This window comes from Emydura macquarii, unplaced genomic scaffold, assembly GCF_026122565.2.
Source record: "Emydura macquarii macquarii isolate MOO-44397 ecotype Brisbane River unplaced genomic scaffold, CSIRO-AGI_Emac_v2 contig_1876, whole genome shotgun sequence".
Classification (NCBI taxonomy): domain Eukaryota; kingdom Metazoa; phylum Chordata; order Testudines; family Chelidae; genus Emydura; species Emydura macquarii.
In genome coordinates this window covers 4,849,504-4,870,233 of record NW_027132013.1, presented here as the reverse complement: position 1 = coordinate 4,870,233, position 20,730 = coordinate 4,849,504, and the positions used below count along the sequence as shown (strand labels likewise).

The window sequence follows — 20,730 nt, the reverse complement described above, 5'->3', positions numbered from 1 at the left end:
AGCACCTTCTCTTTTTTCCTAGGCAGATCTTGGGAACGAAGCTATGGTGACGAAAAGGTGGTTGTTGACAAAAATGCTTCCTTTTTGTTATCAGAATGTAGATTCCAAGGGATTTAATTGTTGCCTGGAATCTTTAAGGCTATGAAGACTGTTGATCTAATTATGTCAGTCTCTACACTACAGTCTTGCTCCTGCTAATGTAACTGCCATACTACGATGACATAACTCCACCTCCACAAGAGGCGTAGCGCTTATGTCAGCGTAGAAAGGGGGACACAGTGTCCGTGTAGCCATTGCTGGACACCGCATTACTTACATCAACTGCCTGTTATCATTCTTGTCAATTTCAACTCCGGCGGCGGGGACAGGGGGTGGGTTATGGAATGGATATGAGCAACACATCTCGAAGAACAACAGTTACTGGTAAGTAACCTTGTTTTCTATCTTCGAGTGATTGCTCATGTCCATTCTAATATAGGTGATTAAAAAGCAATACCTCGGAGATGGGTAGGAGTTACCAGTGAGCTGCTCTCATCAGCATGGCTCTGACGAAACCCGGGTCCCCTCTCGCCTCCTGAACAATGGCGTAGTGAGATGTGAAGGTGTACACCGACAACCCGGCGGTGGCTTTGCCGATGTTCTGCTGGGGCACTCTCTCCAGGAAGGTCGCAGAGGAGGCCTGAGCTCTGGTTGAGTGCGCTATGATGACACCCAGAAGTGGCACATTCGCCTGCTCATAGTGGCACTTGATGCAGGATGTCCTCCATGTGGAGATGCGCTGGCGGAGACAGGTGATCCTTTCAACCTGCCCGCCACTGCGACAAAGAACTGAATTGATTTCCGGAGCCGCTTTGTGCGCTCAACATAGAAGGCCGGCTCGTCCCGCATCCAGCCAATGCCATCTCCCTTCCTCTTCCAAACCATGTGGTTTGGGAAACACGGGGAGAATTATGGTGGTTACAAAAAACACTGGGAAACCGCCTTGGCAGGAAGGCCGGGAGCGGCCGCAACTGCACTTTATCTCATAGCTGTATAGGGGGCTCTGAGGTCAAGACCCTAATTTTGGAGACCCTCCCGGCTAAATTAGTGACCAACAGGGAGGGTACCTTCTATGAAACATGAGCAGAGGGCATGGGTTCAAGGAGGGGGCCCCCATGAGTCTCAAGAGGGCCAGGTTGAGATCCCAGGGAGGCACCGGATCACGGACCTGCGGATACAGCCTCTCCATCCCCTTGAGGAACCTGACTGACATGGGATGGGAGAGCAGGGAGTTTCCCTCTAGTGGCTGATGGAAGGCCAAATGGCCACCTAGTGAACCCTGAACGAGGTCAGCGCCCTACCCTGGGGCCATAACGGGAGCAGGTAGTCCAGTATCGCCTACCGAGGCGAGAGGCTGGGCGGAACGCCCCGGGACTCTGCCCAAGAGGGAACCCGTCACCTCTTAGGCCGATATACAACCTGTGAAAAAGTTCCCTGCTGCCCAGCAGTGAGTGCTGGACCCACACCGGGCAGGGTCACACTCTGTCCATTGGCCACAGGGCCTCCGGGCCATGAGATGCAAGGAGTCCCAGTCCAGGTGCAACAGGCGACCATGGACCTGGGAGAGGAGGTCGTGCCATCTAGGGAGCTCTGTGGGCGGAGCGATAGTGAAGTCCAGCAACATGCTGAACCAGCACTGTCTCGGCCAGGCCGGAGCGATAAGTGTGACGCCCCCCTACTCCTCTTGGTTTCCGGTAGGACTTTGGGCAGGAGCAGAATGGGTGGGAGCATGTACATGAGGGTCCCCGCCCAGCTGATGAGGAACACATCAGAGACCGACCCGGTCTCGTCTGGAGCGAGCAGAACCTTGGGCACTTCGTGTTCCAGGCCGACGTGAATAGGGCCCTTTGGGGAGCACCCCACTTTCGGAGGATCATAGCCCCCTCCCTCCAGTTGCCGCGACCAGTCGCGGCAGGGTCGAAATGCCCTGCTGAGGCGGTTCGCCTCATCGTTTCTCACTCCCGGGAGATGAGCGGCAGTCACGTGAAAGTCGTGCCTCACGGCAAGACCCACAGATGGGCCGCTTCCTTACCAAAAGTCAAGGAGTGCGCCCCTGCCTGCCTGTGTCTATAAACCTAGCTGCGGTATTGTTTGTCAGCACCCGCACCAACCTGCCTGTCAAGAGCCGGAGGAACATCCTGCACGCTTGACGAATAGCCCTTATCTCCGACACGTTGATGTGCAGGCGCTTGTCCTCCCCCAACCCGAGCCCCTGTGACTCAGGTTGGCTGATGTGGGCCTTCCGTCCCACCACCGAGGTGTCGGAGATAGGGTGGCTGATGGAACCAGTTCCCTGAACGGGACGCCTCCATCAGCCTCGGGGAGGCTAGGATGAGCAGGGGAAGTGTGACCACCCAGTCAATGGGTGTCTGCCCGGCACGTACACCGAGGCCAACCATATGTGCGGGCCACTATGTGGCCTAACAGTTCTAGGCGGCGCCCGGCTGTTGTCAGGAGGCATCGGTGCAGCTGGGAGATGATAGAGACCCTAGCCTCAAGATGTGCTGAGTCAGGGAGGCTATGTTCTGGAGAGCGTAGAGGGAGCCCCCAATGGATTCTATGTGTCGCATGGGAGCAGTGTGGGCTTTTGCTTGTTTAGGAGCAGACCCAGGCTGTTGCATGTGGAGGGAGCGAGAGTCACGCCCTCCCACAACTGGAACCTGGACCTGCCCTGATCAGCTAATCATCCAAGTAAGGGAAGATTTGCACATACTCTCGCCTCCCGCGCCACTACTGTCATGCATATGGTGTATATCCTTAGCCAACGACAGGCCAAAGGACAGAGCTGTAAATAGGTAACAGGAGCCAGCCACTGTGAAGCGGAGGAAGCTCCTGTGGCTGGGGAGGAGGGACCCATGAAAGTATGTGTCTTTGAGGTCGAGGGCTACATACCAGTCTCCTGGATCCAGGGAAGGGAATATGGAGGTTAGGGAAACCATGCGAAACCTGAGTCGTTTGTCGTATTTTTTCAGACGACGCAGGTGTATCATGGGTCTCAGACCCCCCATTGCCTTGGTGAGCTCTAACCACCACTCCTATGTTGAGGAGGATGTCTAACTCCTGCAAGGGGAGTTGCTCAGGGGGGAGGGGTGGTACAGCGTAGCCCCCAGAGATTATTCCGAGGACCCAATGGTCCGACATAACCTTTGCCCCTACAGGGTAGAAGGCCTGACCTCGTTCAGGACAGGGCAGGGCTGGTCCAAGAGAGCCGTAGGGCGCCACCGTCAAAACTATCTCCTACGATTGTCCGACCAGGGGGCCCTTGCTGGGGGGCCGACCTCTTTCGTAGAGTGAAAAGGCCTAGGTGGAGGTCTTGGTCGCTGCTGTGCCCGGCCATGACCCCCGCCTGGGAGTCTAAGGCGTGTACCGGCCCATGGCAAACCATGGCCCTGGAGTCCCTACGACCGAGCCGCCTCACACTGGTCTGATTGGAGAAGAGGGCCGACCATAGTGGGAGGTCCCCGCTAGATTGCTGCACCTCCTGGGACAGGCCTGAGGGCTGCAGCCACGAGCACCTCCTTGTGGAAAAAAGTGGAGGCTATAGCCTTTTCTGCTGAGTCAGCAGCGTCACTGGATGCTTGGGGCGCTGCCCTAGCCACCATCATTCCTTCATCCCGGATCGTGGTGAAGACTGAGGCCTGGTCCTGGGGCGGGGCCTCAGCAACCGCCTGAGGGAGTCCCACCATTTAAAATTACATCTCCCCAGGAAGGCCTGATGGTTGGCAGTCCTGCACTGCAGGGCTGCCTTGGAATAATTTTTCCTCACAAACAAATCCCAACCTTTTGTTGTCTTTGTTCTTGGGAATGGAACTGGGCAGACCTTGCCTGTCCCACAGGTTGGCTGCATCCACCCCCAGGGTTCCCAGGGCCGGGTGAGTGAACGGATATTCGAACCCTTCGGGCAGCTGTAACACCTTTTTCCCCGCCACCTCTACATAGGGGTGACCAAGGAAGGGGTTGCCACAGGGCCTTAACAATTTTGAGGACCCTATCGTGGACTGGCAGGGCCACCCTTGCTGGGGTAGCCATCGCCAGCACATTAAAAAGGGTATCAGCCCCTTTCAACTCCTTGACCTCCAGTCCTGAGTTAGAAGCCACCCTTGAGCATCTCCTGATGCGCCCTGAAACTCTTCAGTGGCACCATGTGGTCCCATGAAACTGTCTCATCCAGGGAGGGGGAAGAGGACTGCCTAGGCATGTCCTGCAGGTGCTCCCTGCCTGCCGATGGGACCCTCGGGGGGGGGGGCCCTCCATGGGGTCTGACTCCTCATCCAAGGAGCGGTGAATATGGGCCTTCTCCTGTGTCGGGGCCCAGACTGCACCCCTGCTGAGAGGGTGGATTGGGGGCCCTGGTCCCATCTGGATGCCCTGTGGGGTCCAATAAGGCCACTGTCCCAGGGGCCAAATTGGGGCTGACTGTGCCACCTGCTTTGACACCTTGTAGGGCGTTGGCTGTTCCCCTTGTCGGGCCCCGAGCCACTAGACAGGCGGTGCCATGGCCGTCCTTGGCCCCAGGTTCTGTGCCATACCAGGGGCCGAGTTTTCGCCACCTACAACACAGAGGACGACAAAGACCGCCTCTGACGCTGCGGACAGTGCCTCTGGACAGAGGCCCACTGCAAAGAGCTCTCGGTACTGGAGCCTCGGTACCGAGGATGTCAGCGGCACCGCTTACCCCTCGCTGATGGAGACTGGTGCTGCTCCACAGTCCATGGTGCTGAGCCTGATTCCAGCGACTGGGTTTTGCGTTGGGGCCTGCACGGTGCAGTGATTGGGTTCCAAACCGCCTTGGTGCGGTGAACCTCTCGGTGCCGAGGCCTCCAACGATAACCAGGATTCTGCGCCGTCTTGGGGCGGGTGAACTCCTCAGTACCAGAGATTTGGAGCAGGAGCCTGAGCACCGCCTGGCGGACCTCGACCGGTGCCGCCTCCTAGCATGCGCTGCCCCCGGTGCCGGGCAGCAATGTCGGCACCGAGAGGGAGACTCTGCGTCCAGTGTCAAAGCAGGTCAGCTCACTGGCGCCGACCTGGAGCGACTGCTGGGGGAGCATCCTTGCTCTACCCCTGGTGGCCATCTGGTGGGAGATCCTCCTCCGCATACCAGGGATTTCCACCGTCCTTCAGGGGGACCCCACACGGGCTCGCCCCAGGACTCTGGCCCCTTCTCCCTTGGCAGCCGGGGGGGGGGGGGGGGTGGAGGACGACGGGCACGCGGAGATGGCATAGGCAGGCCAACAAGGCTCTTGCCTCCTGAAAACCTCCGCATTGGCAGGAGCACTTTCCCACTCCCAGGAGTCGGGGGTGGCTCCCCGCTCAAAGAGGCAGACCCAGAGAGGACTCAACGGGCCGCGGCTGGTGCATCTCTGTACTCCACCCTGCCCGTACCCACGATGCAGGGGAGTGTCCGCGCTCCACGCGCTCACCTCGTCCTCGGCACCGGGGATGCTTGCTCCGTGCTGAGTCAAATCCGGTGCCAACGTTGCGCTCTGCACCAAGGTGACGTTTGGTGCCAAGGGGAGCAGGATGGCCCAGACACGGAGTGGAGCGCTGCGATAAGAGCAACGCTTTAACCCTGATCTCTCTGGGCTCACTGTTTAAAAGCCTTGCATATCTTACTCTTGTCTTTCCTGTTTGCACTCCCCTCAGGCACTTAAGGTGGGGGAGGGGGGAAGTGGGGGGCGGCGGCCTTAAAACCAGGCAGCTAGGACATAGCCCGGCCGCCTTAAGTCCGTCAGGGACTTCTTACTAAACTACACTACTTAACAACTACTTCAAACTAACTAGGGTACTTCAACTAACAAAAAGAGTTCAAAGAAGGGGAATGGCACTTGCAGAGAGCAAGTGCTAGTTCCATGGACCATCACGGGCAGAAAGAAGAGACTGAGGGGCCGTGGGGTCGGCAGTGCCTCATGTACCGCTGGAACTGTGCACAGTGGCGTGCACTCACCTATATTGGAATGGACAAGAGCAATCACTCGAAGTAGAAGTGCTGCTTCCATAAGCAAGCACTTAAGCCTCGCTGCTCTATCCTTCTTCAAGCAGGGTTGAAGGCCTTGCAAATGTGACACTTCTCCCTAATGTGGGCCTCACCCAAGCACTTCAGGAGAGTCAGATGAGGATAATTGATGGGCATGGGCTTTGAGCATGTCTCGCAGGACTTGAACCCTGGGGAAAGAGTCATCATTCCGGTACTGATCCTGGTACTGAAAGAAAAGGTGCCAACAGATGCAAAAATGGAAACCTAACACTAACTACTTAACAATAATAAACTACAACTATTTACATACATGGAGTGAAGGAGGCACTTGAATAAAAAAGCATGAGATTGCTCTAACAATCATCACTGGCAGTAAAAAGGAACCGAGGAGAGTCAGGGATGGCTCCATCCTCTCATACCAGCACACAGTGGCAAGCGGCAACTCCAGCTACCCTGATGGATACCACTAAGGGAAAGAAGTCTCAAACATCTGTTGTCAAGGCAGGCACATGCCTACAGTGGAATTAACATGTGCAACACTGGGGGGAGGGAGGGGGGGAAAAAGCCTATGCTAAGTGCAATTATGTAGCAAATTCCAGGGTCAAAATAATTGCTACCAGAAGATTTGATTAACAAAACAAAGTGATTCAACATGAAGTTCATTTGGTACTTACTGTTTGCATGGATTGGAATGGAGCTGCATTAACATTGATTCCACTGCTATGTAAAGGTTTGCTAGACCCAGCCTGGAATACCTGTGGCTGGGGTGCAGTAGGAAGTGGTGATGATGCTGGGGTTTGGTCTGCACTCAAAGACATTGAAGCCTGGCAATTGAAATGAAGAGCACTTAAGCAATAATTTATACCGCATTTGATTATGTCAAGTCATCCTATAACAAATTATAGGCAAGGCCTGAAAAAAAAAAAAATGTTGCTACTGACAAGTTGATGCGCTACCTCAACGAAACTGTTGCCCCCCTCCTCAGTACAATGGGATGAATGAAAATAGAGAATACTTCCCACTCTCATGAGCTTCAGAGAAGCGAGAAGCAAGTTCCCAAATTGATACCGACTAGTCATGGTCAATAACATATTCCTCTTCCTCCAAGATAGCATCCTGTATGTTTGTGTGCTGAAATTTTCAACAAACTGCTCCACTGAAAAGTACTATACCCTCTCCTCTTTATCAGCATCTAGCTGTTGGTGACTTAAATTTAAAACTTGATTATAGAGGACTCAAACAACTGCTACTAAAAATTTTACGATTTCACAAAATTATAAATCACAAATAAGGTCAAAGTATTTGTAACACCATCACAAAAAAGACCTATCAGTTGATACAAATATTTTAACTATGAAGCTTTATTTTCAAAAGTGCCACACACTATCCATTATTCACACCTGCAAACTCAGATAGTATAATGCTACCAAAATAAAATCTATTAGGACTTGCCTGAATCTGGTCAATTGATTCTTTCTGTGGCCGTTGCTCTGTTGTATGAGAGGGCTGATACATGGGCTGGGATGCTGTATAACCCTCACTTGTAGAAGAAACCAAGGGCACCTGCCAGAAAGAATTTAAGATTTAGCAGAAGCTCCATCAAGTTTTATGAACCATAGAACCAGACAGGACACCTGAGAAGGAACTGAGTCCATAGTAAAGACCTTGTTATGGAGCCCCAAAATTTTTACTAATATCCTAGTAACAATGTAATTAAGCACATTTTGATTAAATTTAGAAATGCTGAAACAGCGACAAAGCTAATTTACTTGAATTGATTTCTTCTGGTGTACACCCATGGTTCTGGACAGAAGTTCTAAGTTCCTTTATATTTTGTCCAATCCAGTTGAAGGTGTGTTTTGTTTTAAATTAAAATTCTTCCTACTGTTTGTCTCCGAAGGTGACCACAACAGGAATCATAGTGCTGGGGACGAGCAATAGTGTGTAGAAGCAGGCACAGAGGGAAACAAAGTGATGTTTATTGGCATGAACCTCACCCTAACTAAATTTACCTCCTTTTTACTCAACTTGCTTGCAGGCTTTGTGGCCTGATGCAGGTAATGGGATGAAGCAGACCAGTAATATGTTGGTTTAAAAACAGCTCTGCTTGATGGCAATTCTTGAGAGGAAGGCCATCAGGATTGGTTGCCAAAGTCACCTTTTTGAACCATGACATATCCCGAATCTATTGTACAGCAAAGCAGGAAGCAATTTAGCTGCTAGCTACATAAAATTGTTGAGGAATTATGATCAGCATTAGTTTGGAGGAGGGGGGAAATGCATTGAGGAAAATCCATAAGCACCACCTGAAATTGTAAAATGCTAAAAATCCCGGGAAAATATAAAAAGTATGGGGGTATGAATGCACCAAGGGCACAGGCACAGGAGCAGAATCCGTGTGGATAATCATTCTAAGAACACACATTTCCTATACAGAGTTCAGTCTAAAAGATATATTACTTCTAATGCACATTCTCAATGGTTAGTTATCTCTGTTACTCCACAGGGCGCTTCCTGTTAGTCTTCAATGGTGAAACATTTGTCAGTCTTCCAGCAGAGACACTTTCTGCTACATTCCGTCCATTCCAGAGCTCATTCACACACACACACACACACACACACACACACACACACACACACACACACACACACACACACACACACACACACACACACACACACACACACACACACACACACACACACACACAAAGTCATGAGACCCTCTGTACTGCCATTGATTCTTGTCACTCAGCTTTTTCTGGTGTAAATTCAGCCATTATCAAGTTCACAGACACCAAAACTGAAAGGGAGCAGAGACTGAGTATCAAAAAACAAACAGGGAAAAATAAGCTTGATTTTGATGCACCAAGTAGTTAACTTCTTCCAACACAATACTCAACAATTAAAATAAACTTAAAGCCAATTACAGATCTAGTAAATGATTTACCAATCATAGCTCTTACCTGCGTAGCTTCTGGTTGCACAGGAACTTGGTTAGGCTGGGCAAGTCTAGATTCAGCATGAACTGGAAATACAATAACTTTATTTACTATGTTAACTTTGCAACCATGCTTCTTACATAGTATAAATTATACGTGGGACTGGCCACACCACCTATTACTAAAATTACCCAACACATCCTATAATAAATTTACAACTATGCTTTGGGCTGAAATTTTCCAGGCTGATTGCTGGCCTCAGAGTGAAATTTTTTTTTTTTGTTTTTGTTTTTTGTTTTTTGTTTTTTTGGGGGGGGGGGGGGAGACGACACGACGGACAACAGGTGTGTGTGTACATTTCAGCTAAAATGGATCATTCATTGTAGAGAAAACAAGGAAAATATATACTTTACTGACTTTAAATCAAACTCCTGGAAAGCTTTTCTACAAATAGCTCTAGTACACCATGCTTTGGAGAAGGAATCTGATATTTGGCAGGGGGTGACTGTTGTGTTAGGGATGTTCCTCTTACTGTCCCCCCACGAAAACCCACTCATATCAGGCCAAGTTTGAAAGCCTTTGAAAAATGCCTTTCACATGCTCAGTAAAGACTTCGATTTAGGCAGCCAAATTCCCCAAAGATTTCATCTGTGCTGAGCAGGCCTTTTGCTGCAACTGCACTTCTAGGTTGCTGCCAGCCATGCCACGTTTGGCTACCCAAAATGTGATCAGGGAGTCTGTCTTTAACTGTGTTCTCAATAACTCCTGGGCTCAGACAGCATGATCAAATGCAGACCAGGGGGAGGAATGGGGACAAGGAGTTGGGAGGGAAGACTGGCATTTGAACCGAGTCAGGAGGCATGGGACTGGGACAAGGAGCCAAGGTGAGGAAGACAGGACTGTGATGGGGCAGAAGAGGTGAAGCAGTCTCAAGATTCTGTACCCATTCAAGAATACCCCCTCCACAGGCTGGAATGGAACCCAGGATTCTTGAGTCTCAGCATTCCTCTATCATCAAATACCTGTGAAACCCACTGGCAAAGTGTCCCATTTTCTGTATGGTCGACACAGGATTACAAGCTACTACTGCCATCAGTTACTCTGTTAGCTCAAATGTCAGAGCTCTGTACCACTTGTGGATCTGAGGATTCCAAACCCACTGATGTCTCACCATATGACGATCAATATGCCACAATGGAATTCTGGTTTTTAGGTTGCTTCTTTTTTTCCCCCAATAAGGAAGTTACACACACAGAAGTGTTAAAGTGCAAATTCATGCACTCAGAACTTAGGAAATGCCAGAATATTGCCTGTGAAACCCAAGCCCCCTTGTGCATATGAATGATACAGTCTTCAGTTACCGGATCACAAACTATTTCTTCACCCCACCCCCGCCCAGGATCCCTGCCTCATTCAGTGCAAGGAAGGAATAGTGCTCATTTAAACTGAGCAACTATATAATGTTTTGTTTTCTCCTTATTGTTTAATCAGTGACCCCATGCCTTATTTAACTGCATGCTGTTCAAACCCTGCTCTAGAGACAGAATTATTCATTTTTTCATGGGCTTTTCTATGGCGGTCATCACTATAGTATGAGTGCTTTGCAAGCACTTTTTGAATACCCCTGTGAGATGAGGGAGCATTAGCCCCATTTTACAGAAAGGAAACTGAGGCACAGAGATTAAGGTCAGAAGTATCCACTAAATCTGGGTGCCCAACTTGAGATACATATGACCTGATTTTTCAGCTTACTTAGCATTATATAGCACTTGGTATGTTCAAAGCACAGCTCTCTTCCACTGACTTCAGATGCAGCTGTGAGAGCTCAAGCACTTCTGCAAATCATATCCTAGAGTCTCAAGTTAGGCACCCAGAAAATGCAGAACACATAATTAGTGATCACCTGTGAAAAGTTTGGTTTAAGTGACTTGCCCATCATCACATAGGAACTCTGTAGCAGAGACAGGGATAGACTCCAATTCTCCAGGGAACGTTCAACTGCCTTAACCAGGAGATCATCCCCTCTCTTCCTGCTATCCATTGACTTATTCACTACACATCTTCCAACTTCTACAACAAATGAAGCATGGGTCCTATAAACAGCCTCCTTTTCTCTACACAACCCTGATTCCTCCCGAGAGCAGGTCCATCCTGAACACTGAATGAAGTAGGGGTCCTATGGAAAAAATAGCATGTGATCATGTAGTTAAAGACTATCATAATGATTATGCACAAGGGGGCAGAATTAAGGATGTACAGGCAACCTTAATTCTAGCATTTCCTAACTTTTGAATGCCTGATTTGCAATCATAATATTCTCTAAACATTTGTGTATGTAATATTTAAATTCATTTCAGCTATTCATATTTAACTTAAATATATTACAAAAGCTAACAATTAATTTCATTAGCCAACTTCTGTCATATTCAGAAAGATGAGCTAAATTTGCGTGGTGCTTAAACTGAAAATATCAGCTTATAGCAGATTGACATTATGTCCTTCACCACCAACTGCTTGGTCTTGCATTCAATTTATATAAGCTCACTAAAACAGCAATAAATGAAAGGATTACCAGAGACTTTGGGCAATAATTTATACACCAATTCCTCAAATGAAAAATTAGAGAAACAGACAACTAGATGTCTATAGACAACAAGTGCTCCAACAGCACAACTATATCCCATGAAAAGCACACCACAACCCCCCACTGAACACCAAGTGGGTTTAACCTTTGAGACAGCAGGATTTCAGACATTCCTAACCAAGTCAGGTTTGCAAATCTCCCGCAAGATGCAGTTTTATGATTTACCATTACAAACCTGGAGGGCAAACCATCTGTGGCATGTCCAAGTTTTGTGCTGGATTCATGGGCTGTGCTGATACAATGGCAGGATCAAGAGCCTGATTCTCAAACTCCAACATGGAATCCTAAGAGAATAATTCAATAGGATTCAATCATGCTTATAAAAATGTATTAAATTATAGGGTTATGATCAGGAATTCAGACAGTTTTTACAAAAAATAGGAATATCAATATATTTAAAATCAACTAAGATTTGAAGAATTCTCCTGTACCATTTACAACCGCAGAACTTACCTCACAACTATAAAGTATACTTCACTGAAGAGAAGATAATGTTAACTATGGCAGCTTGTCTTCACAGGCAAACAAAATAAAGTGCAAAAGACAAGCAGGCAACCTGCTCTTTACCATATAGATGGCTTTATTATTTTCACTTTATATAACTGAGGCATTACTAACAGATGTAAGAAAGTTTTAGAAGTTTGGTTTAGTGTCATTCTTAAACCAGTTCACCAGAGCAGAGCAACTACGCACCTGCATGAAGTTGTATGGGCCCTGCATCTGTGCCATAAGGTCCTGTACTCGCTGTCTCCTAACAAGAGGGTCTGCTTGAGTTACTGTAGTGAGAGTATGGGGTTCAGGAACTGGAGGAGATGTAGCTTGTGGTTGTTGCTGGAGTGAATTTACAACCTAGTGAGGAAATAAACAATTGGCTCACGGGTCTCATCTACATATTTGGTTGAGACAATATTAGAAGTAACTTATAAGAAGAGAGCAAAAACTTGGCAAATTTTAATGACAAAGGTTTAACAAACTAGTAAATGCAAGACAACTTCAAGTTCTTGGAAAAAGTATTACTGTATCATTCTGCAATGCCAGCACAAGGGCCTCTTTTATCAGTATGTGGATTTCCAAGGAGGTGGTTTTATGCCTCATTTTTCTATATATTTCCTTTGCTTTTTCAAAACTATTAAGTGCTCAAAGAATGCTGCTGTGACAGAAGTTTAGCAGCCATTTCAATTATTCAGTATCCATCCACTCACCATTATGGTGCATTGTTTTTGACAGGTAAAATGCAAGATCAATTGTTTATTATTTGTCCACCACTGAGACGAATTAATTGTCTACAGCTGGAAGTTCACCAGAATAGTTATTCCAGAAGAACTCCCCATGTGGGCACACTTCTGCTGAAATCAAGATTTAAAATTTTTTCCAATTTAACTTAATCCTCTAAATTAAATCAGAAAAAGGCACTCAATAATAAGTGTCCACATGCAGAGTCATTTCTCTACATTATTCAGGAATAGCTATTTTGGTATATTTCCTTATAGTCTGTTTCAACAGGATTTCTAAATATTAGGTAGGCCTAAACACCTACGTAGACACTTAAATGACCAGATGCTGTCCCACACAAATTGCCTGAGAGTGTAGTGATCTCTGGTCTCAGGCAGTGTAGTCTAGAGAGAATGAGTACTCAAACAGTATTCCAGGACAGGCCCAGAAGCACAGTTAAATCTGGAGGTACAAGTTAAGATGCTCAAGCAACAGCCCCTTAAGTCTGTTCTGCAGCCTGCATACCCTGAAAACAAACGGTATAGAGTAAAGGATCTCTACCACATATTTGGAGAAACAGAAAAACAAGCTCTACTGAGGTATTATGAGCAGCAGGGAGATGGCAGGCAAGAGAGATTTCCATCGGTGTCCAATCTTGAGGACATTCCTGATGACAGCAACTGGCAAAGAAGCCAAGAACAGTGGTGACCCTTCCAAATATTAATTGGAAACATTGCTGGCAATCTGTCCAGAGTCTCTTTGCATCTAGGACGTAGAGACAGTGGTCTGTAACCCTGCAGATCTTAGCATTTACTGTCAGGCAAGCAGATCCAACACCAACTTATGCAGAAATGCCTTTGAAACTTTAGCTGTATTGGGCACTGTAAATGGTGAACATGCCTCTGAGGCAAATCAACGGAAGAATGTATTTTAAAAAACAGAACACATACTTAACCTATGAGCATGACTGTCTGAAACAGACTGTTCATAGTTGTGATGGCTAATACTCAGAATCATAGATTCAGAGACTTCTAAGGTCAGAAGGGATCATTATGATCATCTAGTCTGACCTTCTGCACAACGCAGGTCACAGAACCTCACCCATCCACTCCTGTAACAGACACCTAACCTATGACTGGAGTTACTGAAATCCTCAAATCATGGTTTAAAGACTTCAAGGTACAGAGAATCCACCAGCAAGTGACCTGTGCCCCATGTTGCAAAGGAAGGCAAAAAAAAACCCACGGCCTCTGCCAATCTGCCCTAGGGAAAAATTCCTTCCCAACCCCCTATATGGCGATCAGCTAAACCCAAAGCATTTGGTCAAGACCCACCAGCCAGACACCTGGAAAAAATTCTCTGTAATAACTCGGAATCCACCCCATCTAACATCCCATCACAGGCAATTAGGTGTATTTCCTGCTAGTAGTCAAAGATCAGTTAATTGCCAAATTAGGCTGTCCCATCATACCATCCACTCCATAAACTTATCAAGCTCAGTCTTGACGCCAGCTAGGTTTCTTGCCCCCACTGCTCCCCTTTGAAGGCTGTTCCTGAACTTCACTCCTTGGATGGTTAGAAACCTCCATCTAAAGTCTAAGCTTCCTGATGGCCAGTTTATATCCATTTGTTCTTGTGTCCACTCTGGTGCTGAACTTAAACAACTCCTCTCCCTCCCTGGTACTTATACCCTTGATTTATTTATAGAGAGCAATCATATTTCCCCTCAGCATTCTTTCGGTTAGGCTAAACAAGCTAAGCTCTTTGAGTCTCCCCTCATAAGGCAGATTTCCATTCCTCGGATCAGCCTAGTGATGATCCTAGATCATCCTTCTCTGCACCTTTTCGTTTGATTTCATCTTTCTTAAACATGGGAGCCCAAACTGCACACAGTATTCCAGATGAGTTGTCACCAACACCTCATATAACAGTACTAACACCTCCCTATCTCTACTGGAAATACCTCGTCTGATGCATCTTAGGACTGCATTAGCTTTTTTCACAGCCACATCACATTGGCAGCTCAGTCATCCTGTGATCAACCAATACGCCCAGGTCCTTCTCTTCCTCTGTCACTTCCAACTGATGCATCCCCAGTTTATAGCAAAAGTTCTTATTATTAGTCCCTAAATGCATGACCTTGCACTTTCCACTATTAAATTTCATCCTATTTCTATTACTCCAGTTTACCAGGTCATCCAGACCTTGTATGATATATCCTGGTCTTTCTCTGTATTACCAATACCTCCCAACTTGGTGTCATCCTCATATTTTATTAGCATACTCCCACTTTTTGTGCCAAGGTCAGTAATAAAAAGGTTAAATAAGATTGGTCCCAAAACCAATCCCCGAGGAACTCCACTAGTAACCTCCCTCCAGCCTGAGTGTTCACTTTTCAGTATGACCCACTGTAATCTCCCATTTAACCAGTTCCTTATCCGCCTTCCAATTTTCATATAATCCCCATTTTTAATTAATCTCCATCTTTTCCAATTTAACTAATAATTCCCCATGTGGAACTGTACCAAATACCTTACTGAAATCTAGGTAAATTAGATCCACTGCATTCCCTTTCTTTAAAAAAAATCTGTTATTTTTTCAAAAGAGATCAGGTTGATCTGGCATGATCTACCTTTTCTAAAACCATGTTGTATTTTGTCCCAATTACCGTCAACCTTGATGTCCTTAACTACTTTCTCTTTCAAAAATTTTTCCAAGACCTTGCATACATACTACTGAGGTCAAACTAACAGATCACTTTTTTCCCCTTTCTTAAAAATAGGAATTATGTTAGCAATTCTCCAGTCATACGGTACAACCAGAGTTTACAGATTCATTAAAAATCCTTGCTAAAGGGCTTTCAATTTCTCATGCCAGTTGCTTTAATATTCTTGGATGGAGATTAGCTAGGCCCCCCGATTTAGTCCCATTAAGATGTTTGAGTTTGGCTTCTACCTCAGATGTGCTAATTTCTACTTCCATATCTTCATTCCCATTAGCCACCCTGCCACTATCCCTAAACTCATTAGCCTCATTAAAAACTGAGACAAAATATTTGTTTAGATATTGGGCCATGCCTAGATTATCCTTAAACTCCACCCCATCCTTAGTGATTAGCAGTCGCACTTCTTCCTTTGATTTCTTCCTATTTATATAGCTATAAAACCTTTTACTATTTTAATTCCCTTTGCAAGGTCCAACTCTACTTGGCTTTTGGCATTTCTCACTTTATCTCTACATGTTCTGACCTCCAAGAGGTAACTTTCCTTGATGATCCCTCCCATCTTCCACTCATTGTAGGCTTTCTGCTTTCTCTTAATCACCTGTCTGAGTGCTTGCTCATCCAGCGTGGTCTACAACTCTTGCTTATGAATTTTTTCCTCTTCCTTGAAATGCAGGCTTCAGATAGTTTCTGCAACTTTGACTTAAGTAATTCCAAGCCTCCTCCACCTTTAGATCCATGAGTTCTTTGGTCCAGTCCACTTCCCTAATTCCCTTAATTTTTTAAAGTTCACCCTTTTGAGACCCTAGTCACATCTATTTTTATCCTTCCATTTAGTTTGAACTGCATAAACTCAGTCACACGAACCAATGTTGTCCCCTACAACCAGTTCTTCTACGAGGTCCTCACTATTCACCAATACCAAATCTAAAATGGCATCCCCTCTTGTTGGTTCAGCAACTATTTGGTGAAGGAATCTCAGCTATCGCATCCAGAAAATTTGAGCTCTATTATTATTACTAGCTCTAGTCTTCCAGTCTATAAAAGGAAAGTTAAAGTCTCCCATAATCACACAGTTCCCAGTAATATTTACTTCATTAAAAACATTAAGGTCTCTATCCATATCCAAATTGGATCCTGATGGTCTGTAGCACATCCCAAGCACTGCTCGGAGGGACAATTCTATAATTACAATATTGATTTCTGGGCCTTCATAATTGGGCTCCTTTGGTCTCCCCCTCAAATCCTGTTAGATTAGCTACTTTCTGGTGATGTCCAAAAATAGTCTTTTACATTGCTATCTATTAGGTGTCTACAATTCATTAGTTTATGTGAATTACTAGTTCACATGTTATTCTGCACCTAGCAGACATTTCCAGGGAGTCCCAAATGGCTATTTGTGCACACTCAATATTTTGGACGTGTTGGGTTAGTGTACAGATATTCCCGACTCTCATTCCTCTTCGCAACTTTTGAGGACAGAAACATTAAGTTAATTTAATATCACTTTAAAAACAATGACAGATTTCCACCTCCCCAAAAAATCCAGATTTTAGCACCAATTTTGTGGTACTTGTGCAGTTGTATTGTTCAATGGGTACCACTAAAAGTGATGTCAGATTTCTACATGTAGAGTGACTTGGAGCAAAGGATGGAGGGAAGTGTGACATTCAGAAACAGAATAGCAGCTCCCAGAGAGCACAGCACTACACAGTAGTAAAGTTTTGAAAATCCTAGCGGCCAGAAACAGAGATGAACTGAACACTCAGCACTAAGAATGGATTTAAAAAAAAAAAAAAAACCCCACCAACTTCCACCCATGTTTTGGTTTAAAATTCCCCTTGTCCAAGTGCACACAATTGGCCATCCAAAGGCGATCGTTTGAAAATTCCCATTGTAAGTATATATGATTTACCACCATCTCAGATGCCCAAAGTGAGGCTGTCAATTTTTGGAATTTGCTGAAAAAGTTACACTACATTTAATTCCCTCTCACTTTATAAAGGCCCAATTCTACATTTTTGCATTGTATAATCCCCCAAGCTGCCAATTATGGAGTGGTTCAGCACGAAATAAAATAGAAAGATTTTGTGGAAAATGGAAGTTTTGCATTTAAAAAAAATTTGTTAAGACTGCAAGTGTGGATTCCCTCACTTTGTTGTTGGTATAAAACTTTGAAGTAATTGATTTTGCTTTTTTAAAAGCATACAAAACTTGGTTAACAACTATTGACTTAATGTAATGAGACTATAAACTTCTGAAAAATGGTTTGGAATGGACTATTACATTTGAGCAAATTTATAAAAATTGAACTTTTTTTGCATGAAATTTAAAACAGCAGCCTTCAAGAAATGTAGCACCCATGCCCCCTCACCTATGATGAGGCAGGACCAAGTATGGCTACCACCAATTCTGTCTGATGCTGGTCTAATCTATTTCTTAAAGCCTCCCACGGTAACCTGTTCCAGTGCTTACCTATCCTCATAGTTAGGTTATGTGTCTAATATCTAAGCTAAATTCCTCTTAGCTCAATTTTTAAAGCCATACCAAAATTTGCAAAGAGGTAAATCTTGAGTATATCTTGTATAATGGGTAGGGTGTTTTTTTTTGTTTTTTTTTTTTAATAAAGAGAATTTAAAATCAAAGTCATTTCCACAAACCCCTCCATTTCCTTCATAATTGAACATTTCTTCTTCAGAGAAACTCACGAATTGCCTCCTTTCAAAACATCATCAACTGCTCTCAATACAACCAAAGCCACTGGCTGTCCTCAGTAAAAGATAGATGCTGACTTCTGACAAGCAAATGGGCTAGCATCATCCCTGAGGATAGAATGACTTAATTCTCACCGCACAGTAGTGGCTATCTTCACTCAGAGAAGCCGTGACCTCTGTCCCATGGAGTACATTGGGAGATTATGGCCATTTTAAAAGAGGGCTATTCTTTGTCAATTTCTCTGAGAAAAAGGCTTTGGAAAGAGACCGGTAATCCTCAACATTTCCTTCTATAAACTACCCCATAGCACCAGATCTACACAGAGGGCAGGAGAGAGAAAAAAACAGGACTGAGAGTATACATGCCAACTTGAAGGGCAGGAGAGAGGGGGGAAACTAGGGTGTACTTTCCTACCGCTTTGTATTGCTCTGGAAATGCAAAGTATCTGTAGACCCAGTTTAACTAGACAATAGTGATGTGATATAAGGAAAAAAAATATGAAAAGGCTCTTTTTAAAATCATTTAATTTAGAACTACTACACTTTCTAAATTAATTTATCATAGCTGTATAGCTTTGCATAGCATCACTACGATATAACCGTTTGAGAATCCAACTGTATATTTCTGCACTTTAATGTTTGGTTATCTTAAGTTAAGGTTTAACTCAATTTCCTGGGTTTACTATAGTAGCCTAACTTTTTAAATTCTAAATTACTCAGACATACTCAAACTTGCTGACATTTTAATATAGGTTGTTGGGTATTTTTAGTCAGGGAATGGCATTTAAGCATCAGAATATGGCACAGTCAGCACATTTATACAAATGGAAAGTCTTTTAGCTATAGACTGGTGTCTCACATCCATTCTAAGTACTGTTCGTGCTGAAGGCCAGGAATAGATTTCTGGTTCATGAATTTCTGCTGGACTGGCTATAATATTTGGCAGAGCAGATGTCAAGATGGCTCCTCTTCTCCAAGAAATCCTGAAGCGGTGACAGGCAGCTACTCCATCTCAAGGCTGAAAGAGCCAGGAAGACACCACATGGAATCAAGGGGAAAAGAATCATTCTTGGCAAAAGGCTTGTGGCTCTGGAACTTGCTTCTGCAGATTAAGCTGAACCAAGCACTAATCCCTTCATACACACTTACAGATGACTTTGTTCATAGATCTTCCTAAATGGATGGAATAAATTCAAGTCCAATCCATCCATCAAGAAGTTATGAAGTAAGACAGTGGATAACTATTCTCTCCAGTACCTGAAAATTTGTGTAAAGAGCCCATGTAATAGTATAGCCGTAGATTTAAATATGCAGTTAATAAATCTATGTAAGTATTTGTAAAATTATTACAATTAGTGTTATAATTCTTGTGGGCAAAAGACAGTGTTAAAACTGAACACATCTTCAGGAGCTGTATGAAGAATGAATACTGCATTAACAGTTTTTTGGGTTTTTTTAAGCACAACATTTCTTCTAGAAGTAGGAAAGCCTAGAAGTAAAAATGTATGTAGTATGTGTTTATCTATTTCTGAGCAGACGTGTACACCTGTGGGCCAATGGGAGTCATGGTTGAGTCTGCATGTGGAACAGTCACCAGGGAACTGCATAAAGCAACACAGTTCCATAATGCTATCAAATAGCTGTAACTAAAATTTAGAACTTCTACATTGGCTATGCACCATTGACAATTTTAAAACAGCTTGTTAGTCTTCTAGTTTTGAAATCCCACCTCCCCAAGCTACCACTCTCCTACTGAAGTAACTTCTCTACCGAGATTTAGCCACATGCAAGATTAGTATTGTAGAGATCTTCAAGCTGTATACATGATACAAGAAAACCAACAGTCAGCTCAAGACTGGTAAAAAGGTTTATTTTCGGGTTAAAATGTATTATGAAGGTTTTTGAAGAGTTGCGAGTCAGTGAAAACAAGGTCTGCAATTTTACCCGCAGCACATAAGACATCTTACCTCAACTGTTTCAACTGTCCACTCATCTACCTGTTCCTTCTCACTGCTGCTGAACTGAGTCTCTGCCATGAACTGTCTGTTTACATACTAAAATAAAAATGAGAAAATATGAAAGAAAGACAGTGACATTAAAGCTAAAATAGTGACTGAAATCTTTCCACTGAATATTACCTCAGTTGACTCAACTTCACTTGGTTCAGTGTATTCTTCTGCTGGCTCAGGTTCTATGAGAAAAATATACCATTTTAGGCATATTCCATTAAGCAAATTTATATATTCTTTCTTTTTGACTTTGAGGGGGAAAATAGTCCAATCACATCCAGTAGTTTAACATTATATCTTCCTTTGACAAAGATTGTTTTATTTAATCTTTGTGATTTTAGAATTTCTTACATTACAGAATTATAAGAAAATATATATAGAATTATTAATCTGCTCTTAAACATACAGCTCTACAGCAAACTGGAGTAGAAGGGAAAGCAAGATGTGGTGACTACAATTTTTTATCTACAC

At 44.7% G+C, this 20,730-nt stretch overlaps 1 protein-coding gene across 5 annotated transcripts in view; it reads right to left on the bottom strand.

Annotated features, from left to right (window-relative positions):
* The window catches only part of CAPRIN1 (cell cycle associated protein 1), a 67,711-nt gene that overhangs the window by 8,746 nt on the left and 38,235 nt on the right, over positions 1–20,730 (bottom strand). For all 5 annotated transcript variants that reach the window (XM_067557537.1, XM_067557535.1, XM_067557534.1 and 2 more), the window contains 7 exons: positions 20,389–20,441; positions 20,218–20,304; positions 12,296–12,451; positions 11,778–11,886; positions 8,983–9,044; positions 7,469–7,579; positions 6,691–6,840 (listed from right to left, as the gene is read on the bottom strand). In XM_067557537.1, the coding sequence (XP_067413638.1) occupies positions 6,691–6,840; positions 7,469–7,579; positions 8,983–9,044; positions 11,778–11,886; positions 12,296–12,451; positions 20,218–20,304; positions 20,389–20,441 (728 nt within the window). The remainder of the gene's footprint in view (positions 1–6,690; positions 6,841–7,468; positions 7,580–8,982; positions 9,045–11,777; positions 11,887–12,295; positions 12,452–20,217; positions 20,305–20,388; positions 20,442–20,730) is intronic.